General features: G+C 46.1%; 1 protein-coding gene across 1 annotated transcript in view; it reads right to left on the bottom strand.

The window, feature by feature from the left end:
• Positions 1–22,203, bottom strand: part of dync2h1 (dynein cytoplasmic 2 heavy chain 1) — a 271,861-nt gene continuing 249,658 nt past the window's right edge. Inside the window, 6 exon segments of the mRNA XM_031795429.1 lie at positions 1–408; positions 3,515–3,631; positions 5,457–5,538; positions 5,827–5,936; positions 8,363–8,452; positions 22,135–22,203. The exon segment at positions 22,135–22,203 is cut by the window's right edge and continues 141 nt beyond it. Coding sequence (XP_031651289.1) covers positions 256–408; positions 3,515–3,631; positions 5,457–5,538; positions 5,827–5,936; positions 8,363–8,452; positions 22,135–22,203 — 621 coding nt within the window. The 3' untranslated portion in view covers positions 1–255.

The following is a 22,203-nucleotide window of genomic DNA, read 5'->3' as shown; positions in this document are numbered from 1 at the left end:
TCTAGAGTAACTAAAGCTTTATTATCACAATAATACATTCAAACAGACTACGATGATACTAAAGAGTAAACATTAAAACATCAACACATAGTCAAGAACCAGTATGTGCCATTACACAATTCATTGCAGACTATCGTCACTTAAAAAACTAACAACAAACACCTGTAGTGAAGCCCGATAACCTTCTTGAGAAACATGTGTACCCTCTGAGCTCCTTCAGTCCAACCCCTACCCCAGCTCCCTGGCCCGGCTGTCTCACTGCTGTTTGAGGAAGAGGGCAGCTCCATTCTGAATCCACTGCTCAGGGTTTCCTCCACAAGGCAGCGTGACGTGAGTCACCACGCTGACCCGCTCTGAGCTGGTGTACACAGGCAGAGAGATGACCTCCTCAGGACTGCCACTGGAACACTGCAATATAACACACACAATGTTAGATTAACATCAAATTCAAGTTTATGGGTCACGTACACAGATTTGCAGATGTTTGCGCAGGTGCAGTGAAATGCTTGTGTTTCTAGTTCCAACAGTGCAGTTATAATATCTAGCAAATAAATATATACACAACACAAAGGTCCGTTGGTGTGTGTGTGAGTGTTTGTGTGTGTGTAGTTAAGCAACACACAGGTCCGTTGGTGTGTGTGTGAGTGTTTGTGTGTGTGTAGTTAAGGATGCACATTTCTGTACATTTTGTTACTGACTAACGAACCCCCATTTTATTTTACCTTTATTTAACTAGGCAAGTCAGTTAAGAACAAATTCTTATTTTCAATAAGGAACAGTGGGTTAACTGCCTGTTCAGGGGTAGAACGACAGATTTGTACCTTGTCAGCTCGGGGATTTGAACTTGCAACCTTTCAGTTACTAGTCCAACACTCTAACCACTAGGCTACCCTGCCCCATTGCACTAACAAACCCCCATTAACCAATTAACAACCTGTACATTTTGTTCCAAAGAGTAAAATGAGGTTCCCAAAAGAAAATGAAGAACACGTGACAATAGCGAGCCTGTCCTCGCAATGACCACGAAACTACTGCAATGAAGCACAGAACTGAATAGATCCATTTCAAACATTTGCCGAAATGCAATTGGCTGGAAAACTCTGTTGTAAAAAAAAAACACCTGATGCATTTCATGTGACAGAGAGAAGAGAGGGAATATGTAAATATGCAACAACTAAAATGGGTTGTTCATATGACTAGAATTGGGGCCTTTGGCTTCTGAACAACAAAAGAAAGTTGATATAGAAAACGACTAGTACAGGAGAGAAATACTGGTAAACTTTTTAGTTGTTGTGTTGTTAGCTTAGCTGTTGTTAGCTTAGCTGTTGTTAGCTTAGCTGTTGTTAGCTTAGCTGTTAGCTGCTTCATGCTGTTCCGCTCTCCCACTGCTCCCTGTAGCCAGTGTCTGTGAGTTGCCTAGCAACGAGTCTCTCCTCTGGCTTGCAGCTCATTGTACTAGAGAAAGCGAGCCATTAGTTGACATACGAAATCTACTTTCTAACTCTAGAAACTCACTGTACGTGACTATTTTCGCCAAATTAATCATTCCGGTCGACCAAGACACTGTTCCTGTTTTATTGACTGACTAGATTTGTTCAACCCTGACACCAAATGAATCCCACAAAATGATACATATTAACCCAGAGACTGATAAACATGAATGGTCAAATGTATTTCCGGAGGCTAACCAACTAACAGTTAACATCCCCAGTTGAGGTAAAGGCTGGGCGAGGCCTTGGTAAAAGCAGTTTGAAGCCGGTCAGACGGGCCTCAGATCCCTGAGATAACTACTGTAGCAGGGTTGAATCCACATTAGCCTGGCGTTACAGCCATTAGACACGATACAGGAGCAACAGAGGGAGTAGAGGGAGGGGATTATGCTGTATATCAAGTAGTGTCTGGTAAATAAAGTTCCTGGTCAGATACCAGACATCACCTTTCCTGTCTGAGCAGCTTTCCTCAGACAACTGAGGGAGAGGCCAGGAGGGAGGGAAGAAAGATGGCAGGCCTGTTCAAAGGAGAAAATATATTGTTCCTTCTCTCACACAGTAAGACCTTTAGGGAAATAAACAACCCTGAACAAAAATATAAAACGCAACGTGTAAAGTGTTGGTCCCATTGTTTTATGAGCTGAAATAAAAGATCCCAGAAATGTTCCATTATGAACAAAAAGCTTATTTCTCTCAAATGCTGACCACAGATTTGGTTACATCCTTGTTTTTGCACATTTCTCCTTTGCCAAGACAATCCACCTGACAGGTGTGGCATATCAAGAAACTGATTAAACAGCATGATCATTACAGAGCTGCACCTTGTGCTGGGGACAATAAAAGGCCAATGTAAAATGTGCAATTTTGTCCCCCAACACAATGCCACAGATGTCTAAGTTTTGAGGGAGCGTGCAATTGGCATGCTGACTGCAGGAATGTCCACCAGAGCTGTTGCTAGAGAATTTAATGGTCATTACCATAAGTGTCTCTACCATAAGCCACCTCCGATGATGTTTTAGAGAATTTGGCAGTACGTCTAAGACCAGCTGATGAAACTGTGGGTTTGTACAACCAAAGAATCAATAACTGTCAGAAACCGTCTAAGGGAAGCTCATCTGCGTTCTCATTGTCCTCACCAGGGTCATGACCTGACTGCATCAATGGGCAAATGGTCACTTTGATGGCCACTGGCACGTTGAAGAAGTGTGCTCTTTTCTATTGATGCCAATTTTAATGCACAGGGATACCGTGACGAGATCCCGAGTCCCATTGTCGTGCCATTCATCCACCGCCATCACCTCATGTCTCAGCATGATAATGCACGGCCCCATGTCACAAGGATCTGTACTTAATTCCTGGACACTGATGGGCTGCAACCATGGGCTGCATACTCACCAGACACGTCACCCACTGAGCATGTTTGGGATGCTCTGGATCTACATGTACGACAGCGTGTTCCAGTTCTCACCAATATACACCAACACATAGCCATTGAAGAGGAGTGGGACACCATTCCACAGGCCACAATCAACAGCCTGATCAACTCTATGTGAAGGAAATGTGTCGCGCTGTATGAGGTAAATGGTGGACAAACAAGATACTGACTGGGTTTCTGATTCACGCCCTACTTTTTTTGTAAGGTATTTGTGACCAACAGAAGCATATCTGTATTTCCAGTCATGTGAAATTCATATATTAGGGCCTAATGAATTTATTTCAATTGACTGATTTCCTCATATGAACTGTAACTCGGTAAAATCGTTGAAATTGCTGCATGCTGTGTTCAGTGTAAATCAGAGGAGATGTGAACAATAAGAACTATGTTGCCATGACAACAGCTAATCACAGAGCTGAACTCTGACCCTGACCAGAGATAGAACAGAGAGCGCTTCAATGGTTCGTGTCCGTGAGTGTGTGTGTGTGTGTGTGTGTGTGTGTGTGTGTGTGTGTGTGTGTGTGTGTGTGTGTGTGTGTGTGTGTGTGTGTGAATGTGTGTGTGTGTTTGTGAGTGAGTGAGTTTGTACCTGTGCTATCCAGGCCATGTAGCAGGCAGGTACAGCTGACACACTGGGGGAGTCATGTCGGTTCTCAGACAGACGAGCCCCATCAAAACTACAGCCCTCCAACTGCAGACCACCCACCTACAGACATACAGAGAGATGGGGAGAGGAGGGGGTGAGAGAGGAGAGAAAAAGAGAGAGAAAGAGATGGGGAGAGGAGGGGGTGAGAGAGGAGAGAAAAAGAGAGAGAAAGAGATGGGGAGAGGAGGGGGTGAGAGAGGAGAGAAAAAGAGAGAGAAAGAGATGGGGAGAGGAGGGGGTGAGAGAGGAGAGAAAAAGAGAGAGAAATAGATGGGGAGAGGAGGGGGTGAGAGAGGAGAGAAAAAGAGAGAGAAAGAGATGGGGAGAGGAGGGGGTGAGAGAGGAGAGAAAGAGAGAGAGAAAGAGATGGGGAGAGGAGGGGGTGAGAGAGGAGAGAAAAAGAGAGAAAGATGGGGAGAGGAGGGGGTGAGAGAGGAGAGAAAAAGAGAGAGAAAGAGATGGGGAGAGGAGGGGGTGAGAGAGGAGAAAAAGAGAGAGAAAGAGATGGGGAGAGGAGGGGGTGAGAGAGGAGAAAAAGAGAGAGAAAGAGATGGGGAGAGGAGGGGGTGAGAGAGGAGAAAAAGAGAGAGAAAGAGATGGGGAGAGGAGGGGGTGAGAGAGGAGAAAAAGAGAGAGAAAGAGATGGGGAGAGGAGGGGGTGAGAGAGGAGAAAAAGAGAGAGAAAGAGATGGGGAGAGGAGGGGGTGAGAGAGGAGAAAAAGAGAGAGAAAGAGATGGGGAGAGGAGGGGGTGAGAAAGGAGAAAAAGAGAGAGAAAGAGATGGGGAGAGGAGGGGGTGAGAGAGGAGAAAAAGAGAGAGAAAGAGATGGGGAGAGGAGGGGGTGAGAGAGGAGAAAAAGAGAGAGAAAGAAATGGGGAGAGGAGGGGGTGAGAGAGGAGAAAAAGAGAGAGAAAGAGATGGGGAGAGGAGGGGGTGAGAGAGGAGAAAAAGAGAGAGAAAGAGATGGGGAGAGGAGGGGGTGAGAGAGGAGAAAAAGAGAGAGAAAGAGATGGGGAGAGGAGGGGGTGAGAGAGGAGAAAAAGAGAGAGAAAGAGATGGGGAGAGGAGGGGGTGAGAGAGGAGAAAAAGAGAGAAAGAGATGGGGAGAGGAGGGGGTGAGAGAGGAGAGAAAGACAGATGGAGAGATGGGGAGAGGAGGGGGTGAGAGAGGAGAAAAAGACAGATGAGAGAGAGATCGGGAGACAGAAAGAGGTACATCATTAGAAGCTGAGCTGCGAATCACAGTTAACTCTAAACACAACCATTTAAGTGACATACAGCGTGAAAGGGAGATGAGGGATAGAACAAACCATGTAATGGATGGAGGAAGAAGGAAGGCCCTCTCTCCTGTGTAAGTAATGCCATGTGTGTGCGGTATGATGTCATATTGGTGACTCAGGACTTACACAGGCGTGTGTGTGTGTCTGTGTGTGTGTGTGTGTGTGTGTGTGTCTGTGTGTGCGTGACTAGCAGAGGGGGGGCACCTGGCGTCAGGTCAGCCAAACACATCTCATAAATCACTGTTATGTGTGTGTGTGTGTGTGTGTGTGTGTGTGTGTGTGTGTGTGTGTGTGTGTGTGTGTGTGTGTGTGAGATCATTGTGAAAGATGAATAATCTTTTTTCTCAGCTGAGATGTCTGAATGGAGTTTCCCCGTCTCCTCCCTGCAGCTGTAGCACTCTCTGCCCACGTCTCCCTGTCTCCCTCCCTCCCTGTCTCCCTCCCTCCCTGTCTCCTTCCCTCCCTGTCTCCCTTCCTCCCTGTCTCCTTCCCACCCTGTCTCCCTCCCTGTCTCCCTCCCTCCCATTCTCCAACCCTCTATCCATGTTTCTGTCTTTCTCTATTCCCTGAGTGTTTGCAGCATCATTGGGTTGTTGTATTGTACCTTGACTTGGAGTTGAGCCTCTGTTATGGGACTCTTCCATGATGACACAAACTTCAGACTGTCCATGGAACAGCCCATAGACCTGACACAATGGACTAGGTATTAATACACACACACACAAGTCATATTCACGGAAACAGACTGACACACACGTCATATTTACCCACACATCATATTCACCCACACATCATATTCACAGGAAGAGACTGCACACACACACACACACGTCTTATTCACGGAAACAGACTGACACACACACACACGTCATATTCACACACACATATTCACAGGAAGAGACTGCACACACACGTCATATTCACAAACACATCATTCACAGGAAGAGACTGACACACACACTGTGGGGTGTTACCTGGCAGTCTCCTGTCGCAGGGCGTTGAGGAAGGTATCAGGGTGGAAGAGTTCAGACAGATCAACAGCATCAGACAGTAGAACCTGTCTTTCAGCACGCTCCACCCAACTCTACACACACAGAAATACAACATGAGTCTCTGTGTGAATGTGTGTATGTGGTGGGTGTATGTATGCGTGTGTGTGTGTGTGTGTGTGTGTGTATGTATGTGTGTGTGTGTGTGTGTGTGTGTGTGTGTGTGTGTGTGTATGTATGTATGTATGTATGTGTGTGTGCGCATGTATGTGTGTGTGTGTGTGTGTGTGTGTGTGTGTGTGTGTGTATGTGTGTGTATGCGTGTGTGTGTGTGTGTATATGTGTGTATGTATGTGTGTGTGTGTGTGTGTATATGTGTGTATGTATGTGTGTGTGTGTGCATGTATGTGTGTGTGCATGTATGTGTGTGTGTGCATGTATGTGTGTGTGTGCATGTATGTGTGTGTGTGTGTGTATGTATGCGTGTGTGTGTGTGTGTGTGTATGTATGCGTGTGTGTGTGTGTGTGTGTGTGTATGTTCGCCAGCAGCATACCACCCTGCATACCACTGCTGTCTTGCTTCTGAAGCTAAGCAGGGTTAGTCCTGGTCAGTCCCTGTATGGGAGACCAGATGCTGATGGAAGTGGTGTTGGAGGGCCAGTAGGAGGCCCCCTTTCCTCTGGTCTAAAAAAATATCCCAATACCCCAGAGCAGTGATTGGGGAAACTGCCCTGTGTAGGGTGCCGTCTTTCAGATGGGACGTTAAACGGGTGTCCTGACTCTCTGTCATTAAAGATCCCATGGCACTTATCGTAAGAGTAGGGGTGTTAACCCCGGTATCCTGGCTAAATTCCCAATCTGGCCCTCAAACCATCACAGTCACCTAATCATCCCCAGTTTACAATTGGCTCATTCATCCCCCTCCTCTCTCCTGTAACTATTCCCCAGATCGTTGCTGCAAATGAGAACGTGTTCTCAGTCAACCTACCTGGTAAAATAACGAATAAATAAAAATATGTATGTGTGTGTGTGTGTGAATGTGTGTGTGGGTATGACAGTTTGTGTTATAGACACAAGCTCTCTCTGTCCAAACAGAGCCAGAGGACGGTCAGACAGACAGACAAAGGGATGGATGGAGGAAGTCAATAGGGGAGTTAAATGAAATGTGCTTCTGTCTCCTTGTCCTTTTATCAGAGACACAGATCAACAGGAGAGATGCAGGCACCATGTGTGTGTGAGTGTGTAAACAGGCACGCAGTCACCAAGAGCACATCTACACTGAAGTAGTCGCCTGCAGACCAGACATCAATCCATGGCATCGTCCTGTTTGTATGGCAGAACACCAGGGAGAAGATTAACAGTAGATGAAAACGCTATGATTCCATTTTGTTCACCTTAACCAACTTTAGGCAGGAAAGCAGCTTCCTCATAAACGACAAAAAAAAAAAAAAATGAATTTGAGGTCAGTTGAAAAACATGCTGACAGACTACAAACAGAATGAGCTACGATCTGATTTAATCTCTATAATAAATTGATTCTTTTTAAGCTCATTGTCTATCTCAATTGGCTGACAAATAGATGTGGGCAAGCTTTCACTGAAGACAAATGCCCCAGTTACACAAGCACACATAAACACAAGAATAACACACACACACTGTGAGATTGTCCCAAGGCATGAATAATGCAGACTTAGTGTTGTGTGGTGGCTAGTATTCTGTGTGTGTGTGTGTGTGTGTGTCAAGGTCAGTTTGTCTCTCTCCATGCCTGTCCTGTTATCCCTGTAATTCCTCTAATTCATCTTCCCTGGTGATATCAGCTGCTTGTGGAGGAGAGGAGAGCTAGTTAATGGATGGAACACCTTACTAAGGGAATGAGATGACAGGCTGGGTCCGTTTGACACACCACGCATGGACGCAGGTGCACACCGGACTAACACACGCAGGTGCACACCGGACTGACACACACACACACACACACACAGGTGCACACCGGACTGACACACACACACTTGGAAGTGTGTTTGGCAGCGGGTTAGCAGAAAAGCGTTCTGGCACTACCGGAGGATGCCGTTCCACTCCTCCCTCTCTTCGGACTCACTGTCCGCCTACCTCCATATGCTCAGACACACACACACACGCTCAGACACACACACACGCTCAGACACACACACACACACAGACACACACAAACACAGACACACACAAACACAAACACAGACACACACACTCACACGCTCAGACACACACGCTCAGACACACACGCTCAGACACACACGCTCAGACACACACGCTCAGACACACACGCTCAGACACACACGCTCAGACACACACACACAGACACACACACACACACGGCAGTAACTAAACAGATAAGGAGGGAAAGGTCTATTCATATGTTTCCTCCTCTCTGCATGTTTGGTCAGAGGAGAGAGGGACCAGTGAACCTGGCCTGCCATGATAATATCTGTGATCACTCATGTTAGCACATTTCACAAACAGCTGTGTGTGTGTCTGTGTGTACCTGTATAGCAAGAGCGCGTGCCACCACAGCCCTCAGGTACTGCATGGGTTCCTCTGGCCCCTCCCACTTATTCTGCCAGCTCAACGGACACTGCAGAGACAGACAGACAGACAGAGACAATCAGATTCATATGAACAGTGGACTGACAGAGGAGAGAGAGAGAGAGAGAGAGAGAACAGGATTCATATTAACAGTGGACTGACAGAGGAGAGAGAGAGAGAACAGGATTCATATTAACAGTGGACTGACAGAGGAGAGAGAGAACAGGATTCATATTAACAGTGGACTGACAGAGGAGAGAGAGAACAGGATTCATATTAACAGTGGACTGACAGAGGAGAGAGAGAGAGAACAGGATTCATATTAACAGTGGACTGACAGAGGAGAGAGAGAACAGGATTCATATTAACAGTGGACTGACAGAGGAGAGAGAGAACAGGATTCATATTAACAGTGGACTGACAGAGGAGAGAGAGAACAGGATTCATATTAACAGTGGACTGACAGAGGAGAGAGAGAACAGGATTCATATTAACAGTGGACTGACAGAAGAGAGAGAGAACAGGATTCATATTAACAGTGGACTGACAGAGGAGAGAGAGAGAGAACAGGATTCATGTTAACAGTGGACTGACAGAGGAGAGAGAGAGAGAACAGGATTCATATTAACAGTGGACTGACAGAGAGAGAGAGAGAACAGGATTCATATTAACAGTGGACTGACAGAGGAGAGAGAGAGAGAGAGAACAGGATTCATATTAACAGTGGACTGACAGAAGAGAGAGAACAGGATTCATATTAACAGTGGACTGACAGAGGAGAGAGAGAGAGAACAGGATTCATATTAACAGTGGACTGACAGAGGAGAGAGAGAACAGGATTCATATTAACAGTGGACTGACAGAGGAGAGAGAGAACAGGATTCATATTAACAGTGGACTGACAGAGGAGAGAGAGAACAGGATTCATATTAACAGTGGACTGACAGAAGAGAGAGAGAACAGGATTCATATTAACAGTGGACTGACAGAGGAGAGAGAGAGAGAACAGGATTCATATTAACAGTGGACTGACAGAGGAGAGAGAGAGAGAACAGGATTCATATTAACAGTGGACTGACAGAAGAGAGAGAGAACAGGATTCATATTAACAGTGGACTGACAGAGGAGAGAGAGAGAGAACAGGATTCATGTTAACAGTGGACTGACAGAGGAGAGAGAGAGAGAACAGGATTCATATTAACAGTGGACTGACAGAGGAGAGAGAGAACAGGATTCATATTAACAGTGGACTGACAGAGGAGAGAGAGAGAGAACAGGATTCATGTTAACAGTGGACTGACAGAGGAGAGAGAGAGAGAACAGGATTCATATTAACAGTGGACTGACAGAGGAGAGAGAGAGAGAACAGGATTCATATTAACAGTGGACTGACAGAGGAGAGAGAGAGAGAACAGGATTCATATTAACAGTGGACTGACAGAGGAGAGAGAGAGAGAACAGGATTCATATTAACAGTGGACTGACAGAGGAGAGAGAGAACAGGATTCATATTAACAGTGGACTGACAGAGGAGAGAGAGAGAGAAAGAACAGGATTCATATTAACAGTGGACTGACAGAGGAGAGAGAGAGAGAGAGAACAGGATTCATATTAACAGTGGACTGACAGAGGAGAGAGAGAACAGGATTCATATTAACAGTGGACTGACAGAGGAGAGAGAGAGAGAGAGAACAGGATTCATATTAACAGTGGACTGACAGAAGAGAGAGAACAGGATTCATATTAACAGTGGACTGACAGAGGAGAGAGAGAGAGAACAGGATTCATATTAACAGTGGACTGACAGAAGAGAGAGAGAGAGAGAACAGGATTCATATTAACAGTGGACTGACAGAAGAGAGAGAGAGAGAACAGGATTCATATTAACAGTGGACTGACAGAGGAGAGAGAGAGAGAACAGGATTCAGATTAACAGTGGACTGACAGAGAGAGAGAGAGAACAGGATTCATATTAACAGTGGACTGACAGAAGAGAGAGAACAGGATTCATATTAACAGTGGACTGACAGAGGAGAGAGAGAGAGAACAGGATTCATATTAACAGTGGACTGACAGAAGAGAGAGAGAGAGAGAACAGGATTCATATTAACAGTGGACTGACAGGAGAGAGAGAGAGAGAGAACAGGATTCATATTAACAGTGGACTGACAGAAGAGAGAGAGAACAGGATTCATATTAACAGTGGACTGACAGAGGAGAGAGAGAGAGAACAGGATTCATATTAACAGTGGACTGACAGAGGAGAGAGAGAGAGAACAGGATTCATATTAACAGTGGACTGACAGAAGAGAGAGAGAGAGAGAACAGGATTCATATTAACAGTGGACTGACAGAGGAGAGAGAGAGAGAACAGGATTCATATTAACAGTGGACTGACAGAGAGAGAGAGAGAGAGAACAGGATTCATATTAACAGTGGACTGACAGAGGAGAGAGAGAGAGAACAGGATTCATATTAACAGTGGACTGACAGAGAGAGAGAGAGAACAGGATTCATATTAACAGTGGACTGACAGAAGAGAGAGAACAGGATTCATATTAACAGTGGACTGACAGAAGAGAGAGAGAGAGAGAACAGGATTCATATTAACAGTGGACTGACAGAAGAGAGAGAGAACAGGATTCATATTAACAGTGGACTGACAGAAGAGAGAGAGAACAGGATTCATATTAACAGTGGACTGACAGAGGAGAGAGAGAGAGAACAGGATTCATATTAACAGTGGACTGACAGAAGAGAGAGAGAGAGAGAACAGGATTCATATTAACAGTGGACTGACAGAAGAGAGAGAGAGAGAGAACAGGATTCATATTAACAGTGGACTGACAGAAGAGAGAGAGAACAGGATTCATATTAACAGTGGACTGACAGAAGAGAACAGAATACATTTGTTCCTATGCTGCTGCTTTTAGTGTGTGTGTGTGTGTGTGTGTGTGTGTGTGTGTGTGTGTGTGTCTGTTCTCAAATGAAGGGCTCACTTTCCAGAGCTTTAACTCCCAGAGCAGGTTAGGAGTAGCAGGTCTTATTCCATATGCTATTAGGAAGAGATCAAAGCTGTGTCCCCTAGAGAATACATGCGCACACACACACACACACACGTTTCTCAAGCTTAGAGTCATTAGCAGAGCTAAACGGCTGCCAGTCAGTCTCTGCTCTCCTCTACCCATCTCAGCCTAGCCCAGTTCAGCTCAACCTAACCCAGCCCAGCCCAGCTCAGCCTAGCCCAGTTCAGCTCAATCTAACCCAGCCCAGCCCAGCTCAGCTCAGCCCAGCCTAGCCTAGTTCAGCTCAACCTAACCCAGCCCAGCTCTGCCTAGCCCAGCTCAGCCCAGCCTAACACAGTTCAGCCTAGCACAGTTCAGCCTAACCCAGCCCAGCTCAACCTAACCCAGCCCAGCCTAGAGAGATGGGGAGAGAGAGATAGGGAGAGACAGATATAGGGAGAGAAAGAGATAGGGAGACAGAGAGAGAGATAGGGAGACAGAGAGAGAGATAGGGAGACAGAGAGAAAGATAGGGAGAGACAGAGAGAGATAGGGAGACAGAGAGAGAGATAGGGAGACAGAGAGAGACAGAGAGAGAGATAGGGAGAGACAGAGAGACAGAGAGAGAGATAGGGAGACAGAGAGAGTTTACTGTTAATTTTTGTTGTTTTTCACTTTATATATTCACTTTGTATGTTGTCTACCTCACTTGCTTTGGCAATGTTAACACATGTTTCCCATGCCAATAAAGCCCTTGAATTGAATTGAATTGAGAGAGATAGGGAGACAGAGAGAGAGATAGGGAGAGACAGATATAGGGAGAGACAGAGATAGGGAGACAGAGGGAGAGATAGGGAGACAGAGAGAGAGATAGGGAGACAGAGAGAGAGATAGGGAGACAGAGAGAGAGATAGGGAGACAGAGAGAGAGATAGGGAGACAGAGAGAGAGATAGGGAGACAGAGAGAGAGATAGGGAGACAGATGTTAACACATGTTTCCCATGCCAATAAAGCCCTTGAATTGAATTGAATTGAGAGAGTTAGGGAGACAGAGAGAGAGATAGGGAGAGACAGATATAGGGAGAGACAGAGATAGGGAGAGACAGAGATAGGGAGAGACAGAGATAGGGAGACAGAGGGAGAGATAGGGAGACAGAGAGAGAGATAGGGAGACGGAGAGAGAGATAGGGAGACAGAGAGAGATAGGGAGACAGAGAGAGAGATAGGGCGACAGAGAGATAGGGCGACAGAGAGAGATAGGGAGACAGAGAGAGAGATAGGGAGACAGAGAGAGAGATAAGGAGATAGAGAGAGAGATAGGGAGAGACAGAGAGAGATAAGAGCATTTAAGGCAGCTCCACACAGGATTATGGGATGGAGAGGGAGAGGCGGTAAACGGACAAATGTCTCTCTCTTCCTACCTCCGTATCTGCCTCTCACTCCTTTACTCTCTCTTCCTACCTCCGTATCTGCCTCTCACTCCTTTACTCTCTCTTCCTACCTCCGTATCTGCCTCTCACTCCTTTACTCTCTCTTCCTACCTCCGTATCTGCCTCTCACTCCTTCACTCTCTCCTTTTTCCAGCCTTCAAGTTCCTCAGTGTCCAAATCACTAAAGGCTAAAACCGGTCCAAACACATGCGCACAAATGTGAAGAAGGTCCAACAGCGCCTCTTCCCCCTCAGGAAGTTGAGAGCATCTTGACGGGCTGCATCACTGTCTTGTATGGCAACAGCACCACCCTTGATCACATGGTGCTACAGAGGGCGATGTGGACTGTTGAACAGCTTCTGTCCCTGATAAATAGCTACACAGACTATCTGAGATATAACCTTGTATCTTCATTTAAGTTTTATTTCACAGACACACTGTCACTCCCAGCACACACTCACACCGTCACCTTACCCTTATACATATCTACCTCCATCACTCCAGTATCCCTGTCACCTAACATACATATCTACCTCCATCACTCCAGTATCCCTGTCACCTAACATACATATCTACCTCCATCACTCCAGTATCCCTGTCACCTAACATACATATCTACCTCCATCACTCCAGTATCCCTGTCACCTAACATACATATCTACCTCCATCACTCCAGTATCCCTGTCACCTAACATACATATCTACCTCCATCACTCCAGTATCCCTGTCACCTTACCCTTATACATATCTACCTCCATCACTCCAGTATCCCTGTCACCTTACCCTTATACATATCTACCTCCATCACTCCAGTATCCCTGTCACCTTACCCTTATACATATCTACCTCCATCACTCCAGTATCCCTGTCACCTAACATACATATCTACCTCCATCACTCCAGTATCCCTGTCACCTAACATACATATCTACCTCCATCACTCCAGTATCCCTGTCACCTAACATACATATCTACCTCTATCACTCCAGTATCCCTGTCACCTAACATACATATCTACCTCCATCACTCCAGTATCCCTGTCACCTAACATACATATCTACCTCCATCACTCCAGTATCCCTGTCACCTAACATACATATCTACCTCCATCACTCCAGTATCCCTGTCACCTAACATACATATCTACCTCCATCACTCCAGTATCCCTGTCACCTAACATACATATCTACCTCCATCACTCCAGTATCCCTGTCACCTAACATACATATCTACCTCCATCACTCCAGTATCCCTGTCACCTAACATACATATCTACCTCCATCACTCCAGTATCCCTGTCACCTAACATACATATCTACCTCTATCACTCCAGTATCCCTGTCACCTAACATACATATCTACCTCCATCACTCCAGTATCCCTGTCACCTAACATACATATCTACCTCCATCACTCCAGTATCCCTGTCACCTAACATATATATCTACCTCCATCACTCCAGTATCCCTGTCACCTAACATACATATCTACCTCTATCACTCCAGTATCCCTGTCACCTAACATACATACAGTGCCTTGCGAAAGTATTCGGCCCCCTTGAACTTTGCGACCTTTTGCCACATTTCAGGCTTCAAACATAAAGATATAAAACTGTATTTTTTTTGTGAAGAATCAACAACAAGTGGGACACAATCATGAAGTGGAACGACATTTATTGGATATTTCAAACTTTTTTAACAAATCAAAAACTGAAAAATTGGGCGTGCAAAATTATTCAGCCCCTTTACTTTCAGTGCAGCAAACTCTCTCCAGAAGTTCAGTGAGGATCTCTGAATGATCCAATGTTGACCTAAATGACTAATGATGATAAATACAATCCACCTGTGTGTAATCAAGTCTCCGTATAAATGCACCTGCACTGTGATAGTCTTAGAGGTCCGTTAAAAGCGCAGAGAGCATCATGAAGAACAAGGAACACACCAGGCAGGTCCGAGATACTGTTGTGAAGAAGTTTAAAGCCGGATTTGGATACAAAAATATTTCCCAAGCTTTAAACATCCCAAGGAGCACTGTGCAAGCGATAATATTGAAATGGAAGGAGTATCAGACCACTGCAAATCTACCAAGACCTGGCCGTCCCTCTAAACTTTCAGCTCATACAAGGAGAAGACTGATCAGAGATGCAGCCAAGAGGCCCATGATCACTCTGGATGAACTGCAGAGATCTACAGCTGAGGTGGGAGACTCTGTCCATAGGACAACAATCAGTCGTATATTGCACAAATCTGGCCTTTATGGAAGAGTGGCAAGAAGAAAGCCATTTCTTAAAGATATCCATAAAAAGTGTTGTTTAAAGTTTGCCACAAGCCACCTGGGAGACACACCAAACATGTGGAAGAAGGTGCTCTGGTCAGATGAAACCAAAATTGAACTTTTTGGCAACAATGCAAAACGTTATGTTTGGCGTAAAAGCAACACAGCTCATCACCCTGAACACCATCCCCACTGTCAAACATGGTGGTGGCAGCATCATGGTTTGGGCCTGCTTTTCTTCAGCAGGGACAGGGAAGATGGTTCAAATTGATGGGAAGATGGATGGAGCCAAATACAGGACCATTCTGGAAGAAAACCTGATGGAGTCTGCAAAAGACCTGAGACTGGGACGGAGATTTGTCTTCCAACAAGACAATGATCCAAAACATAAAGCAAAATCTACAATGGAATGGTTCAAAAATAAACATATCCAGGTGTTAGAATGGCCAAGTCAAAGTCCAGACCTGAATCTAATCGAGAATCTGTGGAAAGAACTGAAAACTGCTGTTCACAAATGCTCTCCATCCAACCTCACTGAGCTTGAGCTGTTTTGCAAGGAGGAATGGGAAAAAATGTCAGTCTCTCGATGTGCAAAACTGATAGAGACATACCCCAAGCGACTTACAGCTGTAATCGCAGCAAAAGGTGGCGCTACAAAGTATTAACTTAAGGGGGCTGAATAATTTTGCACGCCCAATTTTTCAGTTTTTGATTTGTTAAAAAAGTTTGAAATATCCAATAAATGTCGTTCCACTTCATGATTGTGTCCCACTTGTTGTTGATTCTTCACAAAAAAATACAGTTTTATATCTTTATGTTTGAAGCCTGAAATGTGGCAAAAGGTCGCAAAGTTCAAGGGGGCCGAATACTTTCGCAAGGCACTGTATCTACCTCCATCACTCCAGTATCCCTGTCACCTAACATACATATCTACCTCCATCACTCCAGTATCCCTGTCTCCTTACCACTATACATATCTACCTCCATCACTCCAGTATCCCTGTCTCCTTACCCTTATACATATCTACCTCCATCACTCCAGTATCCCTGTCACCTTACCCCTATACATATCTACCTCCATCACTCCAGTATCCCTGTCACCTAACATGCATATCTACCTCCATCACTCCAGTATCCCTGTCACCTAACATACATATCTACCTCCATCACTCCAGTATCCCTGTCACCTTACCTCTATACATATCTACCTCCATCACTCCAGTATCCCTGTCACCTTACCCCTATACATATCTACCTCCATCACTCCAGTATCCCTGTCACCTTACCTCTATACATATCTACCTCCATCACCTTACCCCTATACATATCTACCTCCATCACTCCAGTATCCCTGTCACCTAACATACATATCTACCTCCATCACTCCAGTATCCCTGTCTCCTTACCCCTATACATATCTACCTCCATCACTCCAGTATCCCTGTCACCTAACATACATATCTACCTCCATCACTGCAGTATCCCTGTCTCCTTACCCCTATACATATCTACCTCCATCACTCCAGTACCCCTGTCACCTTACCCCTATACATACCTACCTCCATCACTCCAGTATCCCTGTCACATTACCTCTATACATATCTACCTCCATCACTCCAGTATCCCTGTCTCCTTACCCCTATACATATCTACCTCCATCACTCCAGTATCCCTGTCACCTAACATACATATCTACCTCCATCACTCCAGTATCCCTGTCTCCTTACCCCTATACATATCTACCTCCATCACTCCAGTATCCCTGTCTCCTTACCCCTATACAAATCTACCTCCATCACTCCAGTATCCCTGTCTCCTTACCCCTATACATATCTACCTCCATCACTGCAGTATCCCTGTCTCCTTACCCCTATACATATCTACCTCCATCACTCCAGTATCCCTGTCACCTAACATACATATCTACCTCCATCACTCCAGTATCCCTGTCACCTAACATACATATCTACCTCCATCACTGCAGTATCCCTGTCTCCTTACCCCTATACATATCTACCTCCATCACTCCAGTATCCCTGTCACCTTACCTCTATACATATCTACCTCCATCACCTTACCCCTATACATATCTACCTCCATCACTCCAGTATCCCTGTCACCTAACATACATATCTACCTCCATCACTCCAGTATCCCTGTCTCCTTACCCCTATACATATCTACCTCCATCACTCCAGTACCCCTGTCACCTTACCCCTATACATACCTACCTCCATCACTCCAGTATCCCTGTCACATTACCTCTATACATATCTACCTCCATCACTCCAGTATCCCTGTCTCCTTACCCCTATACATATCTACCTCCATCACTCCAGTATCCCTGTCACCTAACATACATATCTACCTCCATCACTCCAGTATCCCTGTCTCCTTACCCCTATACATATCTACCTCCATCACTCCAGTATCCCTGTCTCCTTACCCCTATACAAATCTACCTCCATCACTCCAGTATCCCTGTCTCCTTACCCCTATACATATCTACCTCCATCACTGCAGTATCCCTGTCTCCTTACCCCTATACATATCTACCTCCATCACTCCAGTATCCCTGTCACCTTACCCCTATACATATCTACCTCCATCACTCCAGTATCCCTGTCTCCTTACCCCTATACATATCTACCTCCATCACTCCAGTATCCCTGTCACCTAACATACATATCTACCTCCATCACTCCAGTATCCCTGTCACCTAACATACATATCTACCTCCATCACTGCAGTATCCCTGTCTCCTTACCCCTATACATATCTACCTCCATCACTCCAGTATCCCTGTCACCTAACATACATATCTACCTCCATCACTGCAGTATCCCTGTCTCCTTACCCTTATACATATCTACCTCCATCACTGCAGTATCCCTGTCTCCTTACCCCTATACATATCTACCTCCATCACTGCAGTATCCCTGTACATTGTAAATATGGTATTGGAACTGGTATATAGTTACTTATTGTGTTCTTCTTATTTCTTATTTTTTCTTCTTAGTATTACTTTAATAGTGTATATCACATCGTTGGGTTTTCAGTTTGCAAGAACAGCTTTTCACTATACATGTACACTTGAAACACCTTGAGGAGAACTGGATGGATGAGGAGAGAGTAGTGTGTGTGTGTGTCTGTGTCTGTGTCTGTGTCTGTGTGTGTGTGTCTGTGTTTGGAACAATACGTCAAAGTGTATCCCTTCACTAATATTGTCTGTGGGATCAAAGTAGAGGTGGGGAAGTGGAAAATGACTCCCACTGGCTAACTCTGCTCCTCCAATCACAGAAGATCATTTTAAAATAATCAAGCGTCCAATCAGAGCCTGGAGTCAAACAGGGGGCCGTCTCATCATCAAACACATCAGTAGTCTCAGTCCCACAGAAGAGATAACAACACAGAGAGAGAGAGAGAGAGAGAAGAGAGGGGAGAGAAAGACAGAGAGAGAGAGAAGAGAGGGGAGAGAAAGACAGAGAGAGAGAGAGAAGAGAGGGGGAGAGAGAGAGAGAGGAGAGAGGGGAGAGAGAGAGAGAGAGAGGAGAGAGAAGAGAGGGGAGAGAGAGAGGAGAGAGAAGAGAGGGGAGAGAGAGAGGAGAGAGAAGAGAGGGGAGAGAGAGGAGAGAGAAGAGGGGAGAGAGAGAGAGGAGAGAGAAGAGAGGGGAGAGAGAGAGGAGAGAGAGAGAGAGAGAGGAGAGAGAGAGAGAGGGGAGAGAAGAGGGAGAGAGAGAGAAGAGGGGAGAGAGAGGAGAGAGAAGAGGGGAGAGAGAGAGGAGAGAGAAGAGAGGGGAGAGAGAGGAGAGAGAAGAGGGGAGAGAGAGAGGAGAGAGAAGAGAGGGGAGAGAGAGAGGAGAGAGAAGAGAGGGGAGAGAGAGAGGAGAGAGAAGAGAGGGGAGAGAGAGAGGAGAGAGAAGAGAGGGGAGAGAGAGGAGAGAGAAGAGAGGAGAGAGGAGAGAGAAGAGAGGAGAGAGGAGAGAGAGAGAGGAGAGAGAAGAGGGGAGAGAGAAGAGAAGAGAGAGAGGAGAGAGAAGAGAGAGAGAGAAGAGAGAGAGGAGAGAGAAGAGAGAGAGGAGAGGGGAGAGTGAGAGGAGAGAGTAGAGAGAGAGAGGAGAGAGAAGAGAGGGGAGAGAGAGAGAGGAGAGAGAAGAGAGGAGAGGGGAGAGTGAGAGGAGAGAGGAGAGAGAGAGAGAGGAGAGGGGAGAGTGAGAGGAGAGAGAGAGAGAGGAGAGGGGAGAGTGAGAGGGGAGAGAAGAGGGGAGAGAGAGAGGAGAGAGAAGAGAGGGGAGAGAGAGGAGAGAGAAGAGGGGAGAGAGAGAGGAGAGAGAAGAGAGGGGAGAGAGAGGAGAGAGAAGAGGGGAGAGAGAGAGGAGAGAGAAGAGAGGGGAGAGAGAGAGGAGAGAGAAGAGAGGGGAGAGAGAGAGGAGAGAGAAGAGAGGGGAGAGAGAGAGGAGAGAGAAGAGAGGGGAGAGAGAGAGGAGAGAGAAGAGAGGAGAGAGGAGAGAGAAGAGAGGAGAGAGGAGAGAGAAGAGAGGAGAAAGAAGAGGGGAGAGAGAAGAGAAGAGAGAGAGGAGAGAGAAGAGAGAGAGGAGAGAGAAGAGAGAGAGGAGAGGGGAGAGTGAGAGGAGAGAGTAGAGAGAGAGAGGAGAGAGAAGAGAGGGGAGAGAGAGAGAGGAGAGAGAAGAGAGGAGAGGGGAGAGTGAGAGGAGAGAGAGAGAGAGGAGAGGGGAGAGTGAGTGAGAGGAGAGAGAGAGAGAGGAGAGGGGAGAGTGAGAGGAGAGAGGAGAGAGAGAGAGAGAAGAGAGAGAGAGAAGAGTGAGAGAGGAAGAGCGAAGAGAGCGAGAGAGAGAGTAAGAGAGAGAGGAAGAGAGATAGAGAAGGGTCCATAATAAACCCTTTATAAGGCATTTACAAACAGTTAACTCACCATCTATTAATTATTACTCCCACATTTGTAAATCTTAGTAAGCTTGTTATTCACACAGGAAATATATATATATATATATATATATATACATACACACTATATATACAAAAGTATGTGGACAACTGTTCAAATTAGGGAATTCAGCTATTTCAACAACACCTGTTTCTGACAGATGTATAAGCAGCCATGCAATCTTCATAGACAAACATTGGAAGTAGAATGGCCTTACTGAAGAGCTCAATGACTTTCAACGTGGCACCGTTATAGGATGCCACCTTTCCAACAAGTCAGTTTGTCAAACTCCTGCCCTGCTAGAGCTGCCCTGGTCAACTGTACGTGCTGTTATTGTGAAGTGGAAACGTTTAGGAGCAACAACGGCACAGCCGCGAAGTGGTAGGCCACACCAGCTCACAGAACGGGACCGCTGAGTGCTGAAGCTCGTAGGGCATACAAACCAAACCATCTGTTCTTGGTTGCAACACTCACTACCGAGTTCCAAACTGCCTCTGGATGCAACATCAGCACAATAATTGTTTCCATGGACGAGCAGCTGCATACAAGCATAAGATCACCATGAGCAATGTCATGAATCGGCTGGAGTGGTGTAAAGCTCTCCGCCATTGGATTTCCAGTGGAAATTCTCTGGAGTGATGAATCAAACTTCACCATCAGGCAGGCTGACGGACCAATCTCGGTTTGGCGGATGCCAGGAGAATGCTACCTGCCCCAACGCATAGTGCCAACTGTAAAGTCTGGTGGAGGAGGAATAATGGTCTAGGGCTGTTTTTCATCACTCGGGCTAGACCCCTTAATTCCAGTGAATAGAAATCGTAACGCTGCAGCATATAATGTCAATCCTGTGCTTCCAACCATGTGGAAACAGTTTGGGGATGGCCCTTTCCTGTTTCAGCATGACAATGCCCCCGAGCACAAGCATACAGACAATGCCCCCGAGCATACAGACATTGTTTGTCGAGATAGGTGTGGAAGAATTTGACTGGCCTGCACAGAGCCTTGACCTCAACCCCATCGAACACCTTTGGGATGAATTGGAACGCCGACTGCGAGCCAGGCCTAATCGCCCAACATCAGTGCCTGACCTCAATAATGCTCTTGTGGCTGAATGGAAGCAAGACCCCACAGTTCGGTTCCAAGACCCCACAGTTCGGTTCCAAGACCCCACAGTTCGGTTCCAAGACCCCACAGGAAGGTTCCAAGACCCCACAGTAAGGTTCCAAGACCCCACAGTAAGGTTCCAAGACCCCACAGTTCGGTTCCAAGACCCCACAGTTCGGTTCCAAGACCCCACAGTTCGGTTCCAAGACCCCACAGTTCGGTTCCAAGACCCCACAGTTCGGTTCCAAGACCCCACAGGAAGGTTCCAAGACCCCACAGTAAGGTTCCAAGACCCCACAGTAAGGTGCCAAGACCCCACAGTTCGGTTCCAAGACCCCACAGTTCGGTTCCAAGACCCCACAGTAAGGTTCCAAGACCCCACAGTAAGGTTCCAAGACCCCACAGTAAGGTTCCAAGACCCCACAGTTCAGTTCCAAGACCCCACAGTAAGGTTCCAGGACCCCACAGTAAGGTTCCAGGACCCCACAGTTCTGTTCCAAGACCCCACAGTTCGGTTCCAAGACCCCACAGTTCGGTTCCAAGACCCCATAGTTCGGTTCCAAGACCCCACAGTTCGGTTCCAAGACCCCACAGTTCGGTTCCAACATCTAGTAGAAAGGCTGTTCGAGCAGCAAACGGGGACCAACTCCAGATGAATGATTTTGGAATGAGATGTCTGATGAGCAGGTTAGTCATCTTGTGTGGGTGTTGGTCACTCAAAACATTTATAAAGTATTTGTGAAGCATACATATCGCTCACTTTAGATTAGGGTCTGCAAAAATACTTACTAATGATTAGTAAATGGTTTATAAATGTGGGAGTAATGATTAATACACGGTGAACAGACACTTTATAAACGCCTTAAATATGGTTTATTACAGACCGTTAAAATAAAGTGTTACTGAAAAGGGCTGTGATGGTCTGATGCCAAGCCCATGGGATGGTAACACCCCCCCCCCCACACACACACTACCTCCTGGTTGAGTAGAGCAGTGGCCAGTTTGTGGACGTCAGCGGTGAGCAGCGAAGTCCCTCTGATCAC

The sequence above is a fragment of the Oncorhynchus kisutch genome, linkage group LG18 (genome assembly GCF_002021735.2).
Source record: "Oncorhynchus kisutch isolate 150728-3 linkage group LG18, Okis_V2, whole genome shotgun sequence".
Lineage (NCBI taxonomy): Eukaryota > Metazoa > Chordata > Actinopteri > Salmoniformes > Salmonidae > Oncorhynchus > Oncorhynchus kisutch.
This window is presented reverse-complemented; position numbering and strand designations above follow the sequence as displayed.